The sequence below is a fragment of the Pelobates fuscus genome, chromosome 1 (assembly GCF_036172605.1).
Source record: "Pelobates fuscus isolate aPelFus1 chromosome 1, aPelFus1.pri, whole genome shotgun sequence".
Lineage (NCBI taxonomy): Eukaryota > Metazoa > Chordata > Amphibia > Anura > Pelobatidae > Pelobates > Pelobates fuscus.
The window spans coordinates 49,402,229-49,423,695 of NC_086317.1; the positions used below are offsets into that span (position 1 = coordinate 49,402,229).

The 21,467-nt window shown below is 38.8% G+C and overlaps 1 protein-coding gene across 9 annotated transcripts in view; it reads right to left on the minus strand.

Annotated features, from left to right (window-relative positions):
- Window positions 1-272: 272 nt before the first annotated feature.
- The window catches only part of USP25 (ubiquitin specific peptidase 25), a 96,495-nt gene continuing 75,300 nt past the window's right edge, over window positions 273-21,467 (minus strand). For 5 of the 9 annotated variants that reach the window (XM_063448463.1, XM_063448436.1, XM_063448427.1 and 2 more), the window contains 8 exons: window positions 19,523-19,636; window positions 12,548-12,643; window positions 9,352-9,530; window positions 6,743-6,821; window positions 6,051-6,130; window positions 4,766-4,889; window positions 1,937-2,132; window positions 273-675 (listed from right to left, as the gene is read on the minus strand). In XM_063448463.1, coding sequence (XP_063304533.1) covers window positions 503-675; window positions 1,937-2,132; window positions 4,766-4,889; window positions 6,051-6,130; window positions 6,743-6,821; window positions 9,352-9,530; window positions 12,548-12,643; window positions 19,523-19,636 — 1,041 coding nt within the window. In that variant the 3' untranslated portion in view covers window positions 273-502. The remainder of the gene's footprint in view (window positions 676-1,936; window positions 2,133-4,765; window positions 4,890-6,050; window positions 6,131-6,742; window positions 6,822-9,351; window positions 9,531-12,547; window positions 12,644-19,522; window positions 19,637-21,467) is intronic. The other 4 variants (XM_063448499.1, XM_063448473.1, XM_063448481.1 and 1 more) reach the window with 2 other exon arrangements.

The following is a 21,467-nucleotide window of genomic DNA, read 5'->3' on the forward strand; positions in this document are numbered from 1 at the left end:
TTTTATTTTTTTGCAAACAGTAGTAGCCATAAATAAAACTTTATTCTTCAATTTCATTTACAAGCTACCAGGCACCATGTATTTAAACATGGCACCAGATAATTAAAATGGCGGCGGTCAAGGGATAATTGAAACAAAAATGTGTGTGTCAATAAAACGAGGTTTTGTTTTCTCTTTTGATAAAAGCAAGTTAATACTGTCACAGAAATGTAGCAAACAAAGCAGTCTTGTCTTTAAGGTTTTGGTTGCATCAGTTCTGCTATAAAAAAAAAAAAAAAAATGAGGATTGAGTGCCATGCATATATCAGCAATGTTTGTATTCTGCCTAAAAGTCTGTACAGTATTTTCATATTTAGCCGTCTGTAACATATAAAAGTTTAAAAAAAAAAAAAAATAGCAGCAACAAAGCGAACTTTGTGACAGGAAGGCATGAGTTAAAAACTGAAAAAGAAAAAAAACTAAATAAAACCATCCATACAATGTGCGTAAGAAGGTGCTTTGCTTATCTCCCATCAGCTGGTGTTCGACTAAGTGATAACATTATTCGAGCAAATCGCTCACACAGCTCGTGCGTAGAAAAAGAAGGAAGCTTTGGCGGTTCATTGAAACCTTTAATTTCTGTTGAACAATCGAGCAGTTTTGGCAGAAAATCAGTTAGCTTTTCTTGCAGGTTAGCTGGAAGTTAGAGAAAAATATAATCATAAAACTTGTTCAGGCAAATATCTTGTAGTTTTACACATTCCAATTGTACAGCTTTTATAAACTAGAACAGGGGTAAGCAACCTTTTCGTAGAACTGTGCCAAAACAAGATTTTGAAGTCTCTTGGTGTGCAGAACCGATTTTTTAAAGTGTGTATGTTGCAGCATTCTGCTTGTGTTATTTATCGAGGCAGCAGTTGCTTTGTTGCATTGTATTTGTGCATATATTGACTGTTCTATTGCATATATGTTCATGAGTAGTATTGTGTATGATACCTTTGAATGTGGGCTGTGTATGGAGGCTGCTTGTGGAATTTTGTATGTTAGTTGGTGTGTGTATGTGTGGGGCGGCTTCTGGTATTGCATGTGAAAAGCTGCTTGTGGGGTTGTGTGCATGTATGTGGATTGTCAATGGTTTTATGTTATGGGGCGGTTTGTATTATTTGTATGAGGGGTAGTTTCTTCTCCAGCTCTGTGTATATATAGCAGTGTGGGTGGCTTCAGTGGGGCAGGAGCTGCAATAGCTTTTGTAGGCTGCTTTATTCCAGTGTGGATTCCTGTACACAAGTAGGGGGAGGAAGTGATCTGAGATCACTTTCTCTAAGTGCTGGAATGCGTAAATTGAGGATTGCTCTCACCAACTACAACCACCGCTCGGTTTGCAATAGCAGATATCTGAAGTTCCTGTTTGTCTCTGGCAGCCCTGAGTGCTGTGCAAAGGCATCTCGAGTGCTATGCATGGCACACGTGCCATACGCTGCTGATCCCTGAACTAGGACTATACTCAATTTGTACAGCAAGTCACAATACAAAGTGCATGGTGCATAACTAACTCTTGTTGCTGAGAGTGGCTAACAGACTTAGTGATTTGTAAAAATCACTGCCAAAATAAGGAGTAATAAGTGATTTTTATTTCACAATGTTTTTTTCTTATATTGTAAGCTTGTTTTAGAAGAGCCTTCTTTAACTTTTGTCTTGGTCAGTATTCATGTCAATCATTTCTCAGCTATGCCTATCTTATAATTGTAAAGCCCTTAAGGAATTTATCGACGCTATATAAAATATATTGGTAAAATATATATTTTTCCTTTTTAATTTTTTTTTTGCAGTATTTTTTTTTTTAATTCATCACTAATATAATGCTTTAAGATTTAAGGGATAATCTAGGTTAAAAATGTAATATAATTTTAATCAGAAGCATTCTTCCAAATTATAAAAGATTTCCTAAAATACTTACGTTCCATTTCTTGCCCCAAATAGGAACACCAACGGTTCCGCATGTCTTCTACAGCAACCATGTCCTTCTCCTCCATTTCATCGACCAACAGCAATGGTAAACATGGTACAATAAGCTCATTCATCAAAGTCAAGCCATTGTTGACTTCTTCAACCTCCCCAGATTCAAACAAAGCTGCTGCCTGTTCATTCAGTTTCTTCAAAACAAAAGGGTAAGGAAAAAAAGAATCAGAAATACAAAAGCTTAATGTTGGTGTAAACAGTGTCCATGTGTAGAAACTTTTTTAATTATTATTTTAAAAGTCATACATATGGGAAAGTAGGGACAACTGTACTACTCTAAGTCTCCGTTAATCAAGTTACGATGGGATCAGCACAACTTGAATAAGGAGAGTAGCACCGGTTCCTGGGCCACTATGCGCCATGGGGGCTAGAGGTAGGCATAAATAGGCTGGGGGAAGTGAATTTAGTGACAGAATTGCATTGTGTCAAAATTTGATTTGCCTGCTTAATGCCCAAAATCTAAATACATTTATTTTCTGTACAGTCTGTTGAAAGTGTATTTGCCAAAGAGGTTCTAAAATAGCTTGGCTAAGTGTGGTCACTGCAGCTTCCAAACCTAGCCAATTTCTGGGAAACAGTTTAACAAACAATATACAACATTACGTAGCAACACATTTCTTGTACATATAATTTTAATGTTTACTACTATTCCCCAATGATTTAAGGCTGCACTTACACATAGACTCTAAGTATTACATATGTACATTAAGTAACTGGATTCCTTAAGATACTTCATTGCCTTAAGTGCTTTTAATTCCCTAAGTACCAATAACATTGTTTGAGGCTTTAACCCCTTAAAGACCAAACTTCTGGAATAAAATGGAATCATGACATGTCACACGTCATGTGTCCTTAAGGGGTTAAAACGGCACTGTCATGGGCAAATCCATTTATTTTTTTTTTTAACACCCCCCTCCCGACTCCACTACATCTAATTGCGTCATCTGCCCACACTAGATAGCGCTGTGAATTTCCCATGCATGCCCAGTTAAACACTTAGGCATGCGAACAGGAATTTCATCTTTTCATTCATACGTCAGAAATACTAATAAATGAATAGAAATTCACTTCCTAAGTCCCCCCATGAGCATAGTGGGGGCTGTAAAAGTAAACGGGGGACATAGGGCCCCCGAGCGGTGGGTGGGGGCCCTAAATAACAATAAGGGAGGGGGGACCTATTAAATGAAAATGGTGGGTGGGGGTCCCCAAGCACCTTGTCGCCTCCCCAGCCTAAAGTTTTAATAAAGACCTACCAACCCCCTCACCCTAAAAATAGTGAGGGGGAAACATAAAAATAAAACTAAATCCCTGTAAGTAAAAAATAACTTACCATTTGATGTCTTCTTTTTTCAGCCCCAAAAAAGGAAAAATAAAATCCATAATACTCGAACTATGAAAATAAAATTAAAAACCCAAGCGCCCCAAAAAATAAAAATAAATAAAAAAAAAGACGCCTAAAAAAAAAAAGTAATGTATCTTCACCCATGGAGGGCACCACACAGACTGAGCTCCGCAGGGCGGGGAAAGGCTTATAAAGTGTTTACACTCCCTGCAATTAGGCTCAGAGCGCTCTTATTGCTTGGTTTAGGCCAATCAATCAGAGTGCTTTGACTGGTAAATGAAGAGACTGATAGGTAAGTCTCTACATTTAACTGTCACAGGACTCTGATTGGTTGGCTTGAAATCCAAACAAACAATCAAGAGTGCTCTGTGTCATTTTACACAGCGTGGGAAAGTTCTTCCCATGCTGTGTAATTTGACTCATAACACTGTGATTGGTTGATTGAAAGCAGACAATCAGAGTGTTGCTATGAAGGAGGATAGGTCCTCCCCATGCCGCTAAGTGGTGGGGGCAATAGGTTGTCCATTCAGTTAAACAGCCCCCACTCGAGTGGCACAGGTGGGGGCTCGGGAGGTGGGATACTATGGTTCTGTTTTTATAACAGTGAGCAGCCACACTGCGAGTAGGGGCAGAATGTACCAATACTAAGTAATCTTTTAGTATTAGTAAATTTGGCTGAAAGACCAATTTACATCTTTCAGTCTTTTGGTAGATAGTTCCCTAATACCATGGTAATTAGGGAGTTATCTACTAAGCGGCTGCAAGATGCAGCCGCGGCACGAATCGGAATTTCATTCATTAGAATGAAATTCCTAACAGAATAAAGTCCCGAATTGCGTCCTAACATGAATAAACAAACTGTTCTCATTCTGTTAGGACAAAATTCTGTAGTTTCGCCGGCGTTCTGTCTAAGTGACAGGACGTTTGGGAATACTGACAGGAAGCATCACGCAGGAAAGGTAAGAATTGTGGGAAAATTGCTTTGACCACCGGAAATGAAGCACACTTTGTTCTCCTGCTGGTTAAGCGTAGGAAACCTCCATAAGACAAAGTAGTCCCTACTTTGTCTTGTGTTTTAAAGCAAACTAGAGCAGATGGGAAGAAATAAACAGATCATGACAGAGGGAGAGAAGAGGAATCGATTAAAGAAAGGTAACTTCGGCATGACAGTGCCACTTTAACAATCTGGCCCCTAAAAACGTTAAGCAAGCAAAAAACATCTTATTTACAGTATAGCTATGTAAAGCCATGATGTTAAGCGGGTGCAGTATTCTATTTCAGAAAACTGTTCCAAAAGACTGGATTATTACAACACAAACCAGCACTGATCCTTAAGGAGTTATTTAAATGAATATAAACTTTGTTTAATCATATACATATTAAAACACAATGCACTGAAACCTTATTGTTGTAGCATTTACTTACTAGAAAACACTCCCTGCGGTAATGGGATATCAACTCCTCATCGTGTCCTTTGTAGAGGCCTTGTGAAAGCAATTCTTTGTTATACTGATAGCCGTAAATTAAGTACAGTAAGGCTTCAACAAAACTAAAAGAAAAGATAATAAACAAGGATAATATTGGTAATCTTCACCGCTCATTGTAATTGTTGTGCTACAACAGCAAGGACCAAGTTTTACACTTCAGAGATAGATATATGTAACTACAGTGCTCATGATATTCAACCAGCTTATATGTCTAGGATGTTTAATCTTCTAATTAAGCCAATATAGTTTTCGGCAATCCTATTTCTCTTCTAACTCCAATTAGTGCTCTCCACTTTGTGTCAGTTTAAAATACCAAGAACAATAATTTACAGTATGTAAATAAACACTGGATGGTCACAAGACTGGACACACTAGCCCATCACACTTATATGAGTTTGTTGGATATCCCATTCCAAAACCATGGGCATTAATATAGAGTTGACCGGTTCCTTGCAATTGTAACAGATGCATTTCTTATGGGAAGGCTTTAAACGTGATTTTGGATTGTGTATGTGCCCATTCAGCCTAAAGAAAATGTGTGAGTCCAGGCAATGCTGTTGGAATGGGAAGGTCTGAGTCTCAATCAGCTTTCTAATTCCCACCTAGTGTTCACTGTGGTTGAGGTCAGGGCTCAGTGCAAGCCACTTGAGTTCCTCCACATAAAGCTCAAACCAAATCATCATGGACCTCCCATTGTGCACAAGGGAACAGTTATCCTGAAACAGGAAAGGACCTTTACTAAACTGTTTGCGCTAATTTGAAAGCATTTACCTGGCTTATTTTAATCTGATCTAAGATTAACCTTCAGTGAAACAAAGGGTCCTAGCTCGAACCTTGACCAACAGCACCAGTGGAGGAGTACTTTATAAAACTCCATCCGAACCTTGATATTGAGCATGTTAATGTGAGGTTTGTGTACAACTGTTCGCCATGGAAACCCATTTCATGATGTACACGACGGAAAATTATTGTGCAAATGTTGCTTCAGCTGGATTTTATGCACCAGATAGGAATAGGTGATGCTGAAACAACTGAACTCAGTAATTAGTAGGGGTGACCACATATTTTTGGCCATATAGTCTGTATATAAATATGCATATACATCGATAGTAATAATTTAGCCAGATTTGGTTTATTGATCCATCATCTCCTAAGCTGTGCTATTCAGAACTAGTATGATTCATATGGGTTTTGTTGGTGAAGGGGGATGGATAAGAACTTACTTCTTACTATGAAACAGTTCCAGGCCAATCAAGATTAACATTGTTGTTTCTCTGAAGAGCCTGTAATCCCTGTGCCACCTCTAAAAAAACAAAAAAATAATGTGAGCAAGTAAAACAACGTGCAAGATAAAACAGATTATCCTTTTGACAATAATACATCTAAAAATGGACTGACTTGAGCAGAAGAAAGAAAAACAAAAACAATATAGAGCTTCCTCTTTTAGGGGTGTTCTTCTTATACAGTGAATAGAAAAAGGTCAATGGAACTTCAAAAAATTCGGACAAAGCAGCACACATGGAAACATGTTTTTTTAAGAAAGTAAATTCATTGTTTAGATAACATATCCTTTAGCCTTTACTGTAGCACTCTTAAGCACCATAACAACTACCGTTCATTGCTCTGGGTATGGTGCAAATTTGTGTTGAGCCATTTGAGAAAAAAACAGGTCTTTCCGGATAGAATTTAGTAAAAAAAACTTTTGGAGGACTACAAATACATTTGCAAATCTATACATTACACTTTTGGGACCATTTTCAGGAAAAGGTTTAATCTAGACGTCCGGCAAAGAACTGAGACCTAGAACCTACAGGCCAAAAACCAACAAAGTTCACAGGAATGGGGGTTTGAAGAACACTGTAGCAGAGTTAAAGACATCAGCAATGCTAATAAAAAAACTTTTTTACAAACTAACCTTGTACTCTTCCATGTTTACTTCATCTGGTTTGATCATTTCAAGTTTTGCTTGAGCAACTTTCATAATATTTCGACATCTGCAAAAACACAAAATGATACCTCAGTCTGTGACTTTTCAAAGTGTGCGGAGTTATTAAATTGCTGCTGATTGACTAAGGTCACTCTTAAGCTGAAGTTTATACCTCCTGCCTCATCTGTCAGTAGTAACAACCCCTGGATGTTGAGCTAAGGTAACATCCCCAGGATGTACTTGAAAACCAGAAAGTGCCTTTCCTGGTTAAATACTTTGTATATGCATGTAATTGTATGAGTAATAATAACAACAAAGATACAAGACACTTTCACTGCATTCAGAATGGAATACACTTTGCTTCTTTGACAGAAGTTAAGTCCATAAAAAGTCAGACTAAGCACCATAATTACTACATGTTGGTATAGTGATTATAGGGCTATTAAGCTGCTGGTCTCTGTTCTCAATCAAACTGTTTTCAATGACCGTCCTCTGAGTTGGGGCGTGTGGGCTTCATTGGTTTTGATCAAACCACTCAAAAACAGAATGGGCAAGAACAGAGGGCAAGCGCCCACACTGCCTAAAAGCACCATACATCAGCAAGACAGTGGTTAAGGTGCATTGATAGACCCTTGAATGTAATCTAGTGATACAACAAAGATTTTTCTTTTTTTGCTATGGCACTTCAACATAGTGTAAACTGATATCAATTGATATCACACTTTGCAAAATCATTAAAATTTTTGAGGTTGTTTTCTCTGCAAATGTCTCCTGTCTTTAGTGCTTTGTAAGGTTTTCATCTTGCTTTTAAAATGCCCTCCACATCTGTCTAGAGGTGTGTAAATAACTGAATGTTGGAGTCTTCATTGATCAGTGAGTAAAAATTTAGGGTGAACCGTTTGTGAAAGGCACAGCTCCCCCCCCCCCCCAAAAAAACAAACAAAAAAATAACAATGCTTGAGAGAGGCAAACCCTAAACAATCTGCTAACGTAGTGGCCCTCCTTCCATATTTAGAAATTATTGAATTTCTTCCACTTTACATCCTAAGCAAATACAAGCAACTTTTGTGAAGTCGCTTACACAGCCTTATGTCATAAATTTATTTGCATTTGTATGAAGAATATTTCAGAAACAAATTGCTTTCTTTGATCTACTCCAATCCAGTACTATGGATAAATCTCTCTCCATTGCCCTTCTCCTTTTCCATGTCACCCATCCATTCCTCATTCTTGTCACTACCCCATGTTCTTTTCTCTGCTCATCCATGTCACCTCTCACCATGGTCCTTCCTCTTCTCATCCACATCACCCATGACCTTTCCTCTTCTATTCCAGGTCACTTCTCCCCCAGGGCCTTTTCTCTTTTCATCCATATAACTTCTCCCGGTGGCCCTATTAGAGTCCTGTTCTCTAAAAGTGCCCCCTTCATCTTGTATCTTTTCTCTAATTCTTCATAAGGTACACGCATACTCTTATTAGACTCATTCTTGGTATCCAGTTGTCTACAGGAGCCACGTGGACCTGTGATTGGGATCACACATCACCAGACATTAAGCCCATAGGAGCTGTGTTTAGAACACACTGAAGCACAACTCCATTTGGATTTGCAGCACTTCGAATACAGAGCCCATGCTTGCTGCAGTGAATTCAAAATGGCTGCAGGTGGTATGCAGCCATGATTGTTTTAGCCCACACTGAAGGTAGCTCACCCTGGCTCAAATTCCACTTGTCATCTTATAACATTGTAAGCCCTGGTATTGGATAAGCTTCTTTGTATTAAGGCATAACCAACTACAAAAAGGCAATTCTTAGCACCTGTTTGAAAAAAATATTTCAAAATGGACACAGAGCCTCGGTAAAGGCAAATAAAACTTTATGGTAGGCTTCAATAAATATCTTTTTTCCCATTAGTGTAAGTTCACTTTCCATATATCCATCTTCTGATACCTCCAATTACTCCATTCATAGAGAATTTAAGAAGAAACCTGATAATTGCAGCCACCCATTAAACTAGCCTGTTAGAATTCAAATTTTGTAAAGGGGAGGTATTTACAGCTGAGAGGTAAGCATAACACATTTTTTTTATTTTTATTTTTAAATACAGCATATTGTTTTATTTGTTATGGTCAATCCAACATTGAAGATCCGTCTTTGAACATGCAAATCATACGGATACACAAGATACCTCCACACTGTGACTGTATAATGTGAAGGCTCAGAATTTCATTATATCAGACAGTGCGCATTAGCAAAGCTAAAAACCGTAGCATTAATTAAGATAACCTACTTTTATTAATCCATTATTCAAACTTTGCAGCTCACGTAACTATGGGAAGGCCAATCTCCCTTAATAACGTTATCTTTCCCATAGCTATACCTTTGAAAAAGGACTTGCATTGACAGCTGCATGCTTATGCAATAACAATGCTTCATTGTATTATTAAAGGCAGACAAGATCAAATAAGGATGTGGAGTAGCTTCACAACATGCTAAATACGGAATGCCACTGCTGTAAAAATAAAAACCAAATAGACACAAAAAAAACAACACACTTAAAATCGGAGTATACTTTTTGCAACAAAATAATAGTTTATTACCTTTCATCAAAGCTTAAATTACGATCAGCAAATTGTTCAAGCAACGTCCTTTCAATTATTTTCTTTGGTGCCTGGCCCTGGATGAAGTAAACTATTGCATGTTGCAAGCGGTAATCAGTCTCTGGAGGAGTATCTTCTTGTGCTAGTTTTAAGAGTCGAGCATATTCCGTTTTGATGGCCTGAGGAAAAAAAAATAGCAAAAAGAAAATAGGAAAACAATCAAGACTAAAAAAAAATAATGCACAGATTTTTCTAAAAAAAAAAAAAAAAACCATTTAAAACAAATATATTATTTCACCTAAGAGCATAAAAATGGAGTTGTCAGTAAACAAACACATCTGCAGTTCATTAATATGGCATAGAATTTGTGGATTGACAAGTTCCAATTGTTGAGAGATAGACATGGGGATAATAAATGATCTTACGCTCACTCTATAAATAAAAATAAGTACTGTGTTAGTTGGTGTTTTTGTGGGTCCATATAACACCCGTTAGACAGTTATGATCAACTGTCCAATAAATAGCCTGGAGAGGCATTAAAAGAACTGAGTTTTGTTTCCTCACTTTATAAACATGAAATAAGACGTGTACAAATCAATGCTTGTAGTATAAAATACAAGGAGTAAAGTTACAAAAAAAATATAGTACAAGTTAGGGTAGAATGGTAGCCATGTACAGACTATACATCTGGAAAAACATACAGTTTTTGAAAGTGTGACATTTGGGAAGACAGACTGTGAGATAAGACAGGAGTAGAACCAGTGTTGTCAATCAATCAGCCTAATACTGAGAACTTTAGAGAGTCACAAGTTACTCGTATATGGGGGTCAATACCACCATTTGCCTGGCACATCGAGCTTATGAGGAAAGCTACTTCGTTGCGAGTGTAATACACCATTTGTAAAATTTATTTTCATACCAATACATGCACCATTGGTCACAGATACTGCCACCTATCAAGGGCATAAATCCATCACTGGACTGTGTATACTGCATGCTTTTAACATCATAGCTGATTAAAAGCTCTGCTAAACATAAGTGGGTATGTATATTATGTCATGCATATGGTGCTTAGTTGTTGGAATCTACACCACTGTCTTTTATTTATTTATTTTTTGTATGTACGTGTGGAGTGAAACCGATTTCATTGTGAAAGATTACTGGACATTGAAAATTGTGGACATTATCCAGTTGGACTTGTTTCTTCTTCATCATTTTCAGTTGTGTTTACGTTTGTTATGTAGGGGTTAAAGGGAGTTCCCATGTTTCACAAGGCTTGCTGCCTAATTTATTCACCACTTATTATCTAGCGCTTATCCATACCTGTATTTATAAGCCGTTTTTTTTTATTTTTTTATTGTACATATAGATGTATGGCTGTATATTGTTGTGTATACAAATACGTGAAGTCCGACATATATGCCTAGTCCGACATATATTCTGAAATTGGATGTTTGGTGCTGTTTAGGTTAGATGAAGCAGACTGGAAACATAGTAATCTAGGCAAAAAATAATGGGACTTTAGTTACATCATATGATCATACATTGCATAAGCCTGCCACAATGTCAATGTACCCAATCTCTGGCAGGTCATGGGGTACATTGACGTTGTGGCATGCTTATGCAATGTATGATCATATGATGTAACTAAACCCCCATTATTTTTTGCCTAGATTAGGTATTTTTAAAAAACTAACAAAATCTGTCAGCACCAAAGTTGCTGTTTAGTAGATTTTCTTTTTTATTGTACTCTTACTGGCTCTCAGCAGCACCCTATTTATGCATGTTTAGGTGAGTGCAGCCAGTCCCTTCTTTTCTCATGGAAACATGGCAATATCTGGCAAGAGGCAGAGATCTGTTATAATAAAAATGCCAATAACATCAATGGATTTATCCATATTCAACAGAAGGACAAATGTATGAGCCATATATGACTTGTACAGCAAAATATGCTAACTGAAGAAGAATGCAGAACCAATTAAACAGTATAAAGTGCAAAGTATAATAAAAATGACATAATTCAATGTAATTTAGTTGTATATTAGGAATATATGTTGCTGTAACCTATGTGAGAACGTTGGACCTTTTTAGAACCCATTCTTTGGCGGTTTATCAACATGAAGAAAGGATGTGGTTGGTTTGGAGGGAAGAAGGGAAGTGCAAGCCATAAAGAGCTACTTTATGCACCATAAACATGACTGCTCAATGTAGTGGTTATGATGCAAATCATTTGTGGGTGCTGTGTTGTGTTTTCTTTACGGTCAAACTGTCTGTGGGCAGCTTTAAAAGAAGAAAAGAAAATAAAAGAAAGAAAAATAAACAAACACCCAGAGCCCATCAACGCCTCAGCTACATTGGTAATACATCCTTTACACTACCACATTGTCAATGTCAATTGGGCAGTGCTAGGCTAAGTGCACTGGAGGAATGTTCGCTCAGCACTCTCAGTCTACCACTGCTGTCTAGACTGGATGATTTTGACATTGATATTGTGAGTGTGAAAGAAATGCAATGTGTGAAAAAAATTGGTGTTTTCTATATGTAGATGACAGCCCTTGTTTTGTCAAACTGAACTCGTCCCCCCCCAAATAAAGCGGTAAGGCACTTAGAAACGCTTGTGCACCATAACCACTACACTGGTGGATGATCTCTCACCTGACACGGTTTGAATCTCAGCATGTTCCAAGTTAGGCTTATTTAGTAATATTCCCCTCCCTTTAAAACATCAATATACACTTGAGAGCACAGCCTTTGTTCATTTTATTTACAAGATCGTGTTTTCATTTGAACTGGTCTGTAATCATATTTACTTTGCCCTGTGCATAATAAAGCAACACAAGTGAACTGTGTGAATGCAGAGCAATGTGATATTTTAAATCATGCCTACACCAAGTTTGGAAACAAATATATATAAGAGAAAAAAAAGTCATCTCTCTGTGCCCCACTGTAACATTACTATATGCAAATTATTTCTAGAGTTAATGTGCATGGTGCATGTATTCACACAAAGCAATGTTATAAAAGAAGGATACTTTACATTTTTTATTTTAAATGAATAATTACATTTAAATTATTCCATCACACTGTGAATAATGCTAAATTGTCTATTTTTTTTATATACAACATATAATGGACACTACATTAACAGATTACTAAAATAATAATATATATATTTTAAAAGAATTGTTAATTGTACCTTGAAAAACCCTGCTTCAGGCCCACACCTGTCATACACATTCCTGGATTTACCTATGGCCATGATTATACCTTGCATATTCGGGGTCATCATGACCTGCCACAGGGATTTAAATTTCAATAATTATCAAACGACTTATCCATGAAATATTATATCCATGCGTGAAGGAAAAAAAATGTGCAAAATAAAAAAATGTCAAAAGCAAGCTGATGCATGCAATCACTAGAGAAGCAGATTAAAAGCTAGCAGTGTTAATGAAGAGGATGGATGCAGTAATGGGATGCAAGTGAAAACATTCCACTAAAGAACTTTAGAATCCAAGCTCCATTTACACTTTCAGTTTCCAAATACACCATGTATTGACCAGAAAGTCAAATGCCCACAGCACTGACCATTTGGAATTACAGGCACAGTAATCAGGCACTGTAAGCATTGATGAAGGGTTTTTACAGTCAGACAGGTATAGTATGTTGTGAACTTATCTTGTGACTGAGCTTCTTTCGATCTCGGCACATGTTTTAAAGCACTGGTTTTATGAATGGCCTTAGTTTAGGGATTACCCAGTTCCATTCATGTGGAAATATGGAGAAATCCTTGACTCTGGTAATTCCTGGGGCATTTGAGAAGTGCGGCTTTAAAGCATCAGTTGGGAGAATGAGCCAACGGATTTAATAAAGTCTCTTTTTCAGAATCATAAAGCAGGTTTTCCTCTTTGTGAATGGGTGACTTAGCTAGACTTTCTTTGTAGCAGAGATTTTTATTTTCTTAGAACTTTGAATACCCAGGTTAGTTTAAAGGTTTCCAAACCCAAGTTAAAAAATACCAAGTACAATTCAAACATGTATGAAAATTAACATGGGCAGAGAAGATGTAGCAATTGGTTCTTATTTGTTGTCACACCGGGGGATTCAAGGTTTATTGCATGTGAAAAGGATAATAAACTGCTAAAGAGAAGAAAAATATAAGAACGAAGAAGAAAATGAAAAAAAAAAGACTGAACAGAAGTGAAACTATTTATACACACAAAAAAGCCACGGTTTAAATTATCTCCTTTTATTAACCCAAAGAGTCATTGGGTCAGCTGTGACAATAATACACTATAGGTCAGGGATATAAACGTCGAGAAGTTAAACATAAGCAGATATAGACATAGATAAACAGCAATGTCGATACCAAGTTTGATATCACACCAAAAGAGTATGGAAAAGGTACCTTCTCTCATGTACTGCATGGACACAGGAGACAAGGGGTTAATGCCCGCCAGATTTTATTTTGTGATAAATGGTATCCAAGGGTCTCCGGGGTTAACATACATATATCTGATGAATCATTAATTTCTAAAGGTATTGCAATGGCCTGCTACACACCCTTTTCTAAGAGAGTCCTATTCAAAATTTGGAAGATGATAGTTAAAGGGACACTAGTGTCACCTGAACAACTTCAGCTTAATGAGGTTGTTCAGGTGAGTGCTACAGCTACCCGGAGCCTTTTTCTTGTAAGCACTGTATTTTCTGAGGAAATGCAGTGTTTACATTGGAAGCTTGGAACACCTCTTGTTGCAGTCAGACGGCCACCAGAGGGACTTCCGAGTTCAGAGGCCCTAAAAAGGCCTCTCGTCCGATGCATTCTGTGAACGCGCTTTGTGTGCTGATAGCCTGTCAGCACTGCTGTGGGCGTGGCTTCAGCTGACAGCTGAAGCCCGAACCCACAGGGACGCTTACTGTCCACAATAGTGGTTGAAGGGGGGGGCCGGACAGGGGTGGGGGCCGGGGGGGGACAGTAGGTCCCCCCCTTATTGATAATTTTAGGGCCCCCACCCGCCGCACAGGGGTGGGGGCCGGGGGGGGGGACAGTAGGTCCCCCCCTTATTGATAATTTTAGGGCCCCCACCCGCGCACAGGGTTGGGGGCCGGGGGGGGGACAGTAGGTCCCCCCCTTATTGATAATTTTAGGGCCCCCACCCGCCGCACAGGGGTGGGGGCCGGGGGGGGGGACAGTAGGTCCCCCCCTCATTGATAATTTTAGGGCCCCCACCCGCCGCTCTGGGGTGGGGGCCGGGGGGGGCAGTAGGTCCCCCCCCCTCATTGAGAATTTTAGGGCCCCCACCCGCCGCACAGGGGTGGGGACAGTAGGTCCCCCCCCTTATCGATAATTTTAGGGCCCCCACCCGCCGCACAGGGGTGGGGGCCGGGGGGGGACAGTAGGTCCCCCCCTTATTGATAATTTTAGGGCCCCCACCCGCCGCTCAGGGGTGGGAGCCGGGGGGGGGACAGTAGGTCCCCCCCCTCATTGATAATTTTAGGGCCCCCACCCGCCGCACAGGGGTCGGGGCCGGGCGGGGACAGTAGGTCCCCCCCCTTATTGATAATTTTAGGGTCCCCACCCGCCGCACAGGGGTGGGGGCCGGGGGGGACAGTAGGTCCCCCCCTTATTGATAATTTTAGGGCCCCCACCCGCCGCACAGGGGTGGGGGCCGGGGGGGGGACAGTAGGTCCCCCCCTCATTGATAATTTTAGGGCCCCCACCCGCCGCTCTGGGGTGGGGGCCGGGGGGGGCAGTAGGTCCCCCCCTCATTGAGAATTTTAGGGCCCCCACCCGCCGCACAGGGGTGGGGGCCGGGGGGGGGGGCAGTAGGTCCCCCCCCCCTCATTGATAATTTTAGGGCCCCCACCCGCCGCACAGGGGTGGGGGCCGGGGGGGACAGCCCCCCCCCCCCCTTATTGCTTATTTTAGAAAGCGAGCTGAGCTGTCAGTCAGACAGCTCAGCTCGCGAACGCGCATTCCGCGCACATGCGCGGTAAAGCGCTCAGGTTCTTCATAGGGCGGTATTCAATGCCGCTCTATGAAGAACGCGATTGGTGCAGCGCGAAGCCGTCCCATTGGGCCCCGCGATTTCGTCATTTTGACGAAAAAGGGGGCGCGGCCTAGCGGGGAGCTCGGCACTGGAACGGAGGTAAGTTTTTAATAGAAAAACACCTCAAATTTTTTTTTTAATGAATGAAAGTACATATAAAAGCAAGAAGGAAGGCTGGGGGACCTGTCTTTCTTGCTTTTATATGGTGACTATAGAGTCCCTTTAAGGGAATGAAGTCTTTATCCTATTTGTTTCTTAAATTATTTCATTCTGACCAAAATGTATATTTCGAGGTCATTTTTGCAGTTTACCAAAGTGTTATTGTGCGTGGAATTGCTCTTACTAAAAAGGACTTGCAAGCAAAATACAATATCAAATGTATTTATCATGGTGATGATCAAAGCAAAGGCAGGGGGGGGAGCTATGGACACAACAATGACATGTTAAACTGCAGACACTATTGGGGTGAGAATAGTGAGAATGCAAAGTGAATTTAAAACTTAAGTCCAGAATAGACGAAACTGGAAAATTCTCTACAAACGAAAAAGGGGAGAGTGTCCTATCTTTAACCCCTTAAGGACACATGACATGTGTGACACGTCATGATTCCCTTTTATTCCAGAAGTTTGGTCCTTAAGGGGTTAAAATATAACTTAATAGTTCAGTTAAGATTGTTAAATTAACAAGGATAGAATATCCGGTTATCAAAAATATATAAATAAATATTTAATACCAATGTACTTTAGTGAATAACCTTAAAAATGAATATGTATATATTACTATAAATGCTAACACAGATTGAAATATACACATTGATAGTCATCATGAAAAGTAATAATTGTAAGTTTGAAATTTTCTTTACTTAATGATGATTAGCTTATGTAAAATAGGGCATGTTAGGCTGGTTCACAAGACTGACAGAAGAAACTACATTCTACCAATATTCATAAGATTAGTTCTACAGGATAACAAAAGAACATCTCGCCGTAAATGATCAAATCACTTGGGACTCAAAAGTGTATATACACAATGTTCTCCTAAAGCTTGAAGAAGACAACGTTCAATGCACTCTATATACCTGGGCTTCAGGTATATACAATTAAATTAATTGTTACACCAGTGCACAACCTACATATAATTGCAGGATTTTAAAATATATAATTTTCATAACGTAAAGTAATGGTTTCATAATAGGCACGGCTAATATTGTGTATTTCTCTTTTAGCACTTTTATATTGCAACAAAAGAAAAATAAGCCTTGACCAACCAAAGAAGAAATGCATTAGTAACCTCGCAAATCCCCACCAATCGGCCTACGGGTATGTCCAATCCTCAAGTCAAGTCCTGGCACACAGTTTGGCAAGTCCAGTGGTGCCAGGGTGCTGCGATGGGCACACAGGGGAGCCACAAGATATTTCCCTGGTGCTATGATCATAGCACCGGGAACCATGCCTTGCACTCCCCTGCCGGCTCTGCAGGATCGCTAGCACCGTCTAGGCCCTTACGCTCTGCTGAAGACTTACGTCTATCTTTTGTCCGTACTCCCACCTCTGATGCTCGCCTTCAAGACTTCTCGAGGGCTGCACTGTTCCCGTGGAACTCACTTCCCTCCTTCATTAGATGCTCACCCAGCCTCCAGTCCTTCAAAAAAATCATTAAAAACCCTGTTCCTGTGTGTCCAACTTTTCTGGTTACAACTACCTGTTTGTTCATCCACCCACTGTAAAGCGCTGCGGAATTTGTTGGCGCTATATAAATAAAAACATAATAATAAATGGAACTCTGGAACATGGACTAAGCAGGTTGCATTGTTTGAGTGACTTCATGGCATGCAAAACCTGCTGTTTATGTACCTCATCAGAACCTACAAACGTTTTTATGGAGTCAGCAATGTGTGGAAGATATGAGAATATACACAGCCTCTGTCTTCTACAATGCAAAGATACTTTATATTTTACTCTGTGTGCATTTTTTAACTGCAGTGTTTCATTTGTGCCTAATATTTATTCAGTGTGTCCCACTGCATTGTATCACTTATGTCTGTTAGGCTGATCAATAGCAGCCTGTTCATGAATTTGATCATGACACAGTATGGGGTGCTCCATCATATGATCATATATCATGATCAGTTCCTCATCTCATACAAATGACAGGAATGCAGAGTATGTGATGGATGTTGCAGCATTTGTATTGTATTATAATAAATAATGTATGTGTTCCATGAGAGACACCATGTGCCTGGTGTATGAATACAATGTTTGTGATAGGAAATGTGTTCCTGTTAAATTGTAACTAATGAATGACCAAGACGAAGTTTGCCCTTGTGTTAAAAGCCAACTCATAATTATATGCTTACACCAAAAATAATTTTTACTTTGTTAAAGGATGACACCAAACCCCTAAATCACTACAGCTCGCTGTAGTGCTTTATGTGTGAAGAGTGTGCCCTCCTCTTTTAATTTTACAAAAAGTACAGATTTCAATAGAATTTGGCACTTTTATAAATTAACTTTGCTACACTTTCTTGACAGTCAATCAGATAATCAGTCCTTTTACTTTCTGGGTGTTTAACTCAGTGGAGCTAAGGTGCTCAGAACACATGCCTTGCAAAGACTTCTCATTAAGCTGCACTGGGAAGTCTGTGATTGGACAGCCACAGTAAGTCTGGGCAGGGTTAGAAGAAGAGGGCTTGCTAAGAGTGCAGAAAAGAGATCTGCAGCTTCTGCAAGCTGTTTTTAGAGAATATAAATAATTTAAAAAAAAAAAATCTACTTTAAATACATGCATGTTTTCATTTATCATTTTCTCTTTGGACAGTGGAGTGTCCCTCCAAGTTCTGTTATAGCAATCATCCTCTTAAAGCAACATAACCACTACATTAAGCTGTAGTTGCAATGGTGCAAGGAATGTGTGGCGTTTCACTCACCACTGTTTTTAAATGGTTTGACAATGATCTGGTTCCCTCATCTGACCCTTCAGGCCAGCTATCGCTACATCAGGTGTTTTGTTTCTGTATCATCAATTTTTCACAAATCTGTTCAGAATTAATTAGATGAGAAGCGTCAGACGATATTCTCACATAAGTAATTCAATCAATAGACAAATGGAATTGCTATCAAGAGTGTGAAAGGGGAACTTTCAGTAAACGATCAATATGTTTTTTGACTTTTATCCGGAATCATAAGACTAGTAATAACAATCCATAATTCACAGTGTTAAGTCTTTTAAGGTCCCATTTATGTGCAAATAACCCTTCTTTGGGAGGATTGTGATCACTGAAACTTGACTGGTTAAGATAAGGAATGTGGCATCTTTTCACAGATCCATTAATGGTTACTGTTGTTGAAAAATATTAAAATGGTAGGATTTTGGTAAATTGTATAGTCTGTAAGCTCGATTGAACAGGGCCCTCTTCAACCTATCGTTCCTGTAAGTTTTCTTGTAATTGTCCTATTTATAGTTAAATCCCCCCTCTCATAATATTGTAAAGCGCTACGGAATCTGATGGTGCTATATAAATGGCGAACATAATAATAATAATAATAATAATTGCTATTACTTTATTATTGCTAGCAATCTTGTCCGTAAAGTTGATATAGGGGAAAGACAACCTAAAAAAAAATAAAAAATAAAAAAATCCTTGATTCATGATTATCTGAGAGTAGTTTGTAAATGCCAATAGTAGACACAGTAATACAATTTGCAAAACACTAAGTATTTAGCCAGCAGATTCTATATTTGCGATTGTGGAATGCTTAAATAAAGCAAAAACAACAGCTACATCAAAGCATATTAAGTATCTCATAAAAGTGTACAGTGCTAACTGACTTTTATGGATTCCATTATTTTTTTGTTTTAAGTTTCTCTGACACAAACAGTGCTGACCTGAATACAGAAAGATTTTGTTAAGCCATCACAGGTGATCTATATACCCAAATCATGATGCATGCACACAATTTTCGTTCTAGCACCAGTATGAGCAATGCTGAAATGATTTGCATTCAGGAGTGCTATATTAGTCAATGCTCATGCTCATGTGGGACAGTGTCAGGCAGCAAAATAAAGCACCGGTGTAAGAGATGGCACAAGGGGCTCAGCCAGCCAAAAAGTAAAAATAGTACCTCATCGTCATAACCCCCCTCCTCTGACTCAATAACAAAAGTCCCTACGTGAGGGATCGCCACCTCTACAACTCGTTGGTTAGGAGCTGGAGGAACTGGGGTGCTATCAGTGGGCTGCAGAGAAAAAGATTGTGAGATTTATTACAGAGTTAGCTAGATAAAACATGTTAAGAGCATCAGTCCCTCTCACAATGCAGAATAAAAAGTGATTCTAAAGAATACACCATGCTTAACTAATCCATGAACATTTCTCGGTGCTGAATATTTAGAGACAGTGGATCTTTTTTTTTTTTTTTAAAAGAGCTCATATAAAAATTAAAACACACATCATTTAACATATATGTATATAATATTTATGCTTATTTCTACACAAGACCTGCATTTTATAGTAAGTAGCCATGGATATATACTCCTCTGTGCATTTTCTAGTCTGTTAGGATGAGAATTCAGACTGTACTAAAACTGTAATGCTGCCAATCAGATTAATAAGTATGATTTTACGCTCTTATTCCTTGAGTCCCACAAAACACAGGTATGGCGGTAAAGGGTATAAAAATATGCATGCCTCATATGCGCCGTTTTGTAAAATCTATTTACGATGAGGTCTTGCTTTTGGATACACTGTTCTATTCGTATCTATTCCTTTACGGTCTTCAATAAAAGCTATCCATACGTTAACGTTTACCATTAGGACAGAGTTAAGAACTCCTTCTGGTGTGAAATCTTTCCCTATTTCATAGCTACTTTATTAAGTTTACTAATAAGGATTATAATTGTACAGTATTGTTTGCTTTATTTTGTTGCATACACCTGTAATGCTCAGTTTTTATAAACACACAAAAACAAAGGGCGAGCAACCACGGTCACTCCAATCTCCCACAATTCTCAGCAAGTCAGCAATTTAGGTAAAATGGAGCCTAACAATAAAATAGTGATGTATAAACTTGTACTATAGATGTAATTGAACTACATTCCCCATGTTGGTTCACCAGTCTTGCTTAATCCTTTAAAAACAGATCTAGCATGTAAGCTCATTGAGCAGGGCCCTCAACCCCTCTGTTCCTGTGTGTCCAACTTGTCTGGTTACAACTACATGTCTGTTCGTCCACCCATTGTAAAGCGCTGTGGAATTTGACGGCGCTCTATAAATATCATAATAATAATACTAATATTTGCAAACTAAATTTGCCATAACAATCAGCTATCCTCAGCTAACCCCTTATGGACAGAGGCAATTGTAAACGTTCTTAACTAAAACAAAAACCTAGAATTTGAGCTATATGCCTGTTCAACCATAATTTACCCATTTCATATCAAGTGCACCCAATACTTGCATGTCATTTTGTTGCGGAGAAACGGGGCTTTCATTTCACATCAAATATTTATATATGAAACTATTTAAAATTAGTAAATCTAAAAACAAAAGTGAGAATTAAAAAAAAATTATTTTCCAAGTTTTTCATGGCATTTTAACTGTAAATGTCTCAATAATATTAGCTTTTACCTCAAAAGCAATCTCTCACAAGTACAACAGTAACCCCCTGTGTACAGGTTTTATAGGGTTTTGTAAAGTTACAGGGTCAACTATAAGCCTTTTCAGTTTATAAACATTGAAATCTGCCAGATTAGTTTTTTGGCTCAATGTGGCCTTTGAGACTGTATGGCAGCCCAGGAATGAAAATAACCCCCATCATAGCATACCATTTGCAAAAGTATGAAAACCAGGGTATTCAAAATGGGTATGACCAGTCTTTTATAGTAGCCAGTTACAAACCCTGGCCAAAGTTAGGGTTTATATTTTCTTTTTTGCATTTTTCACACAAAACTGACCATTCACCAATGATATCGTCATTATATGTTTTATTGCTCTAAAACACTCGTATTTGTGTTCAGCGATGTCTCACGAGTACAAAATTGCCCCCATGTACAGGTTTTATGGGGTTAT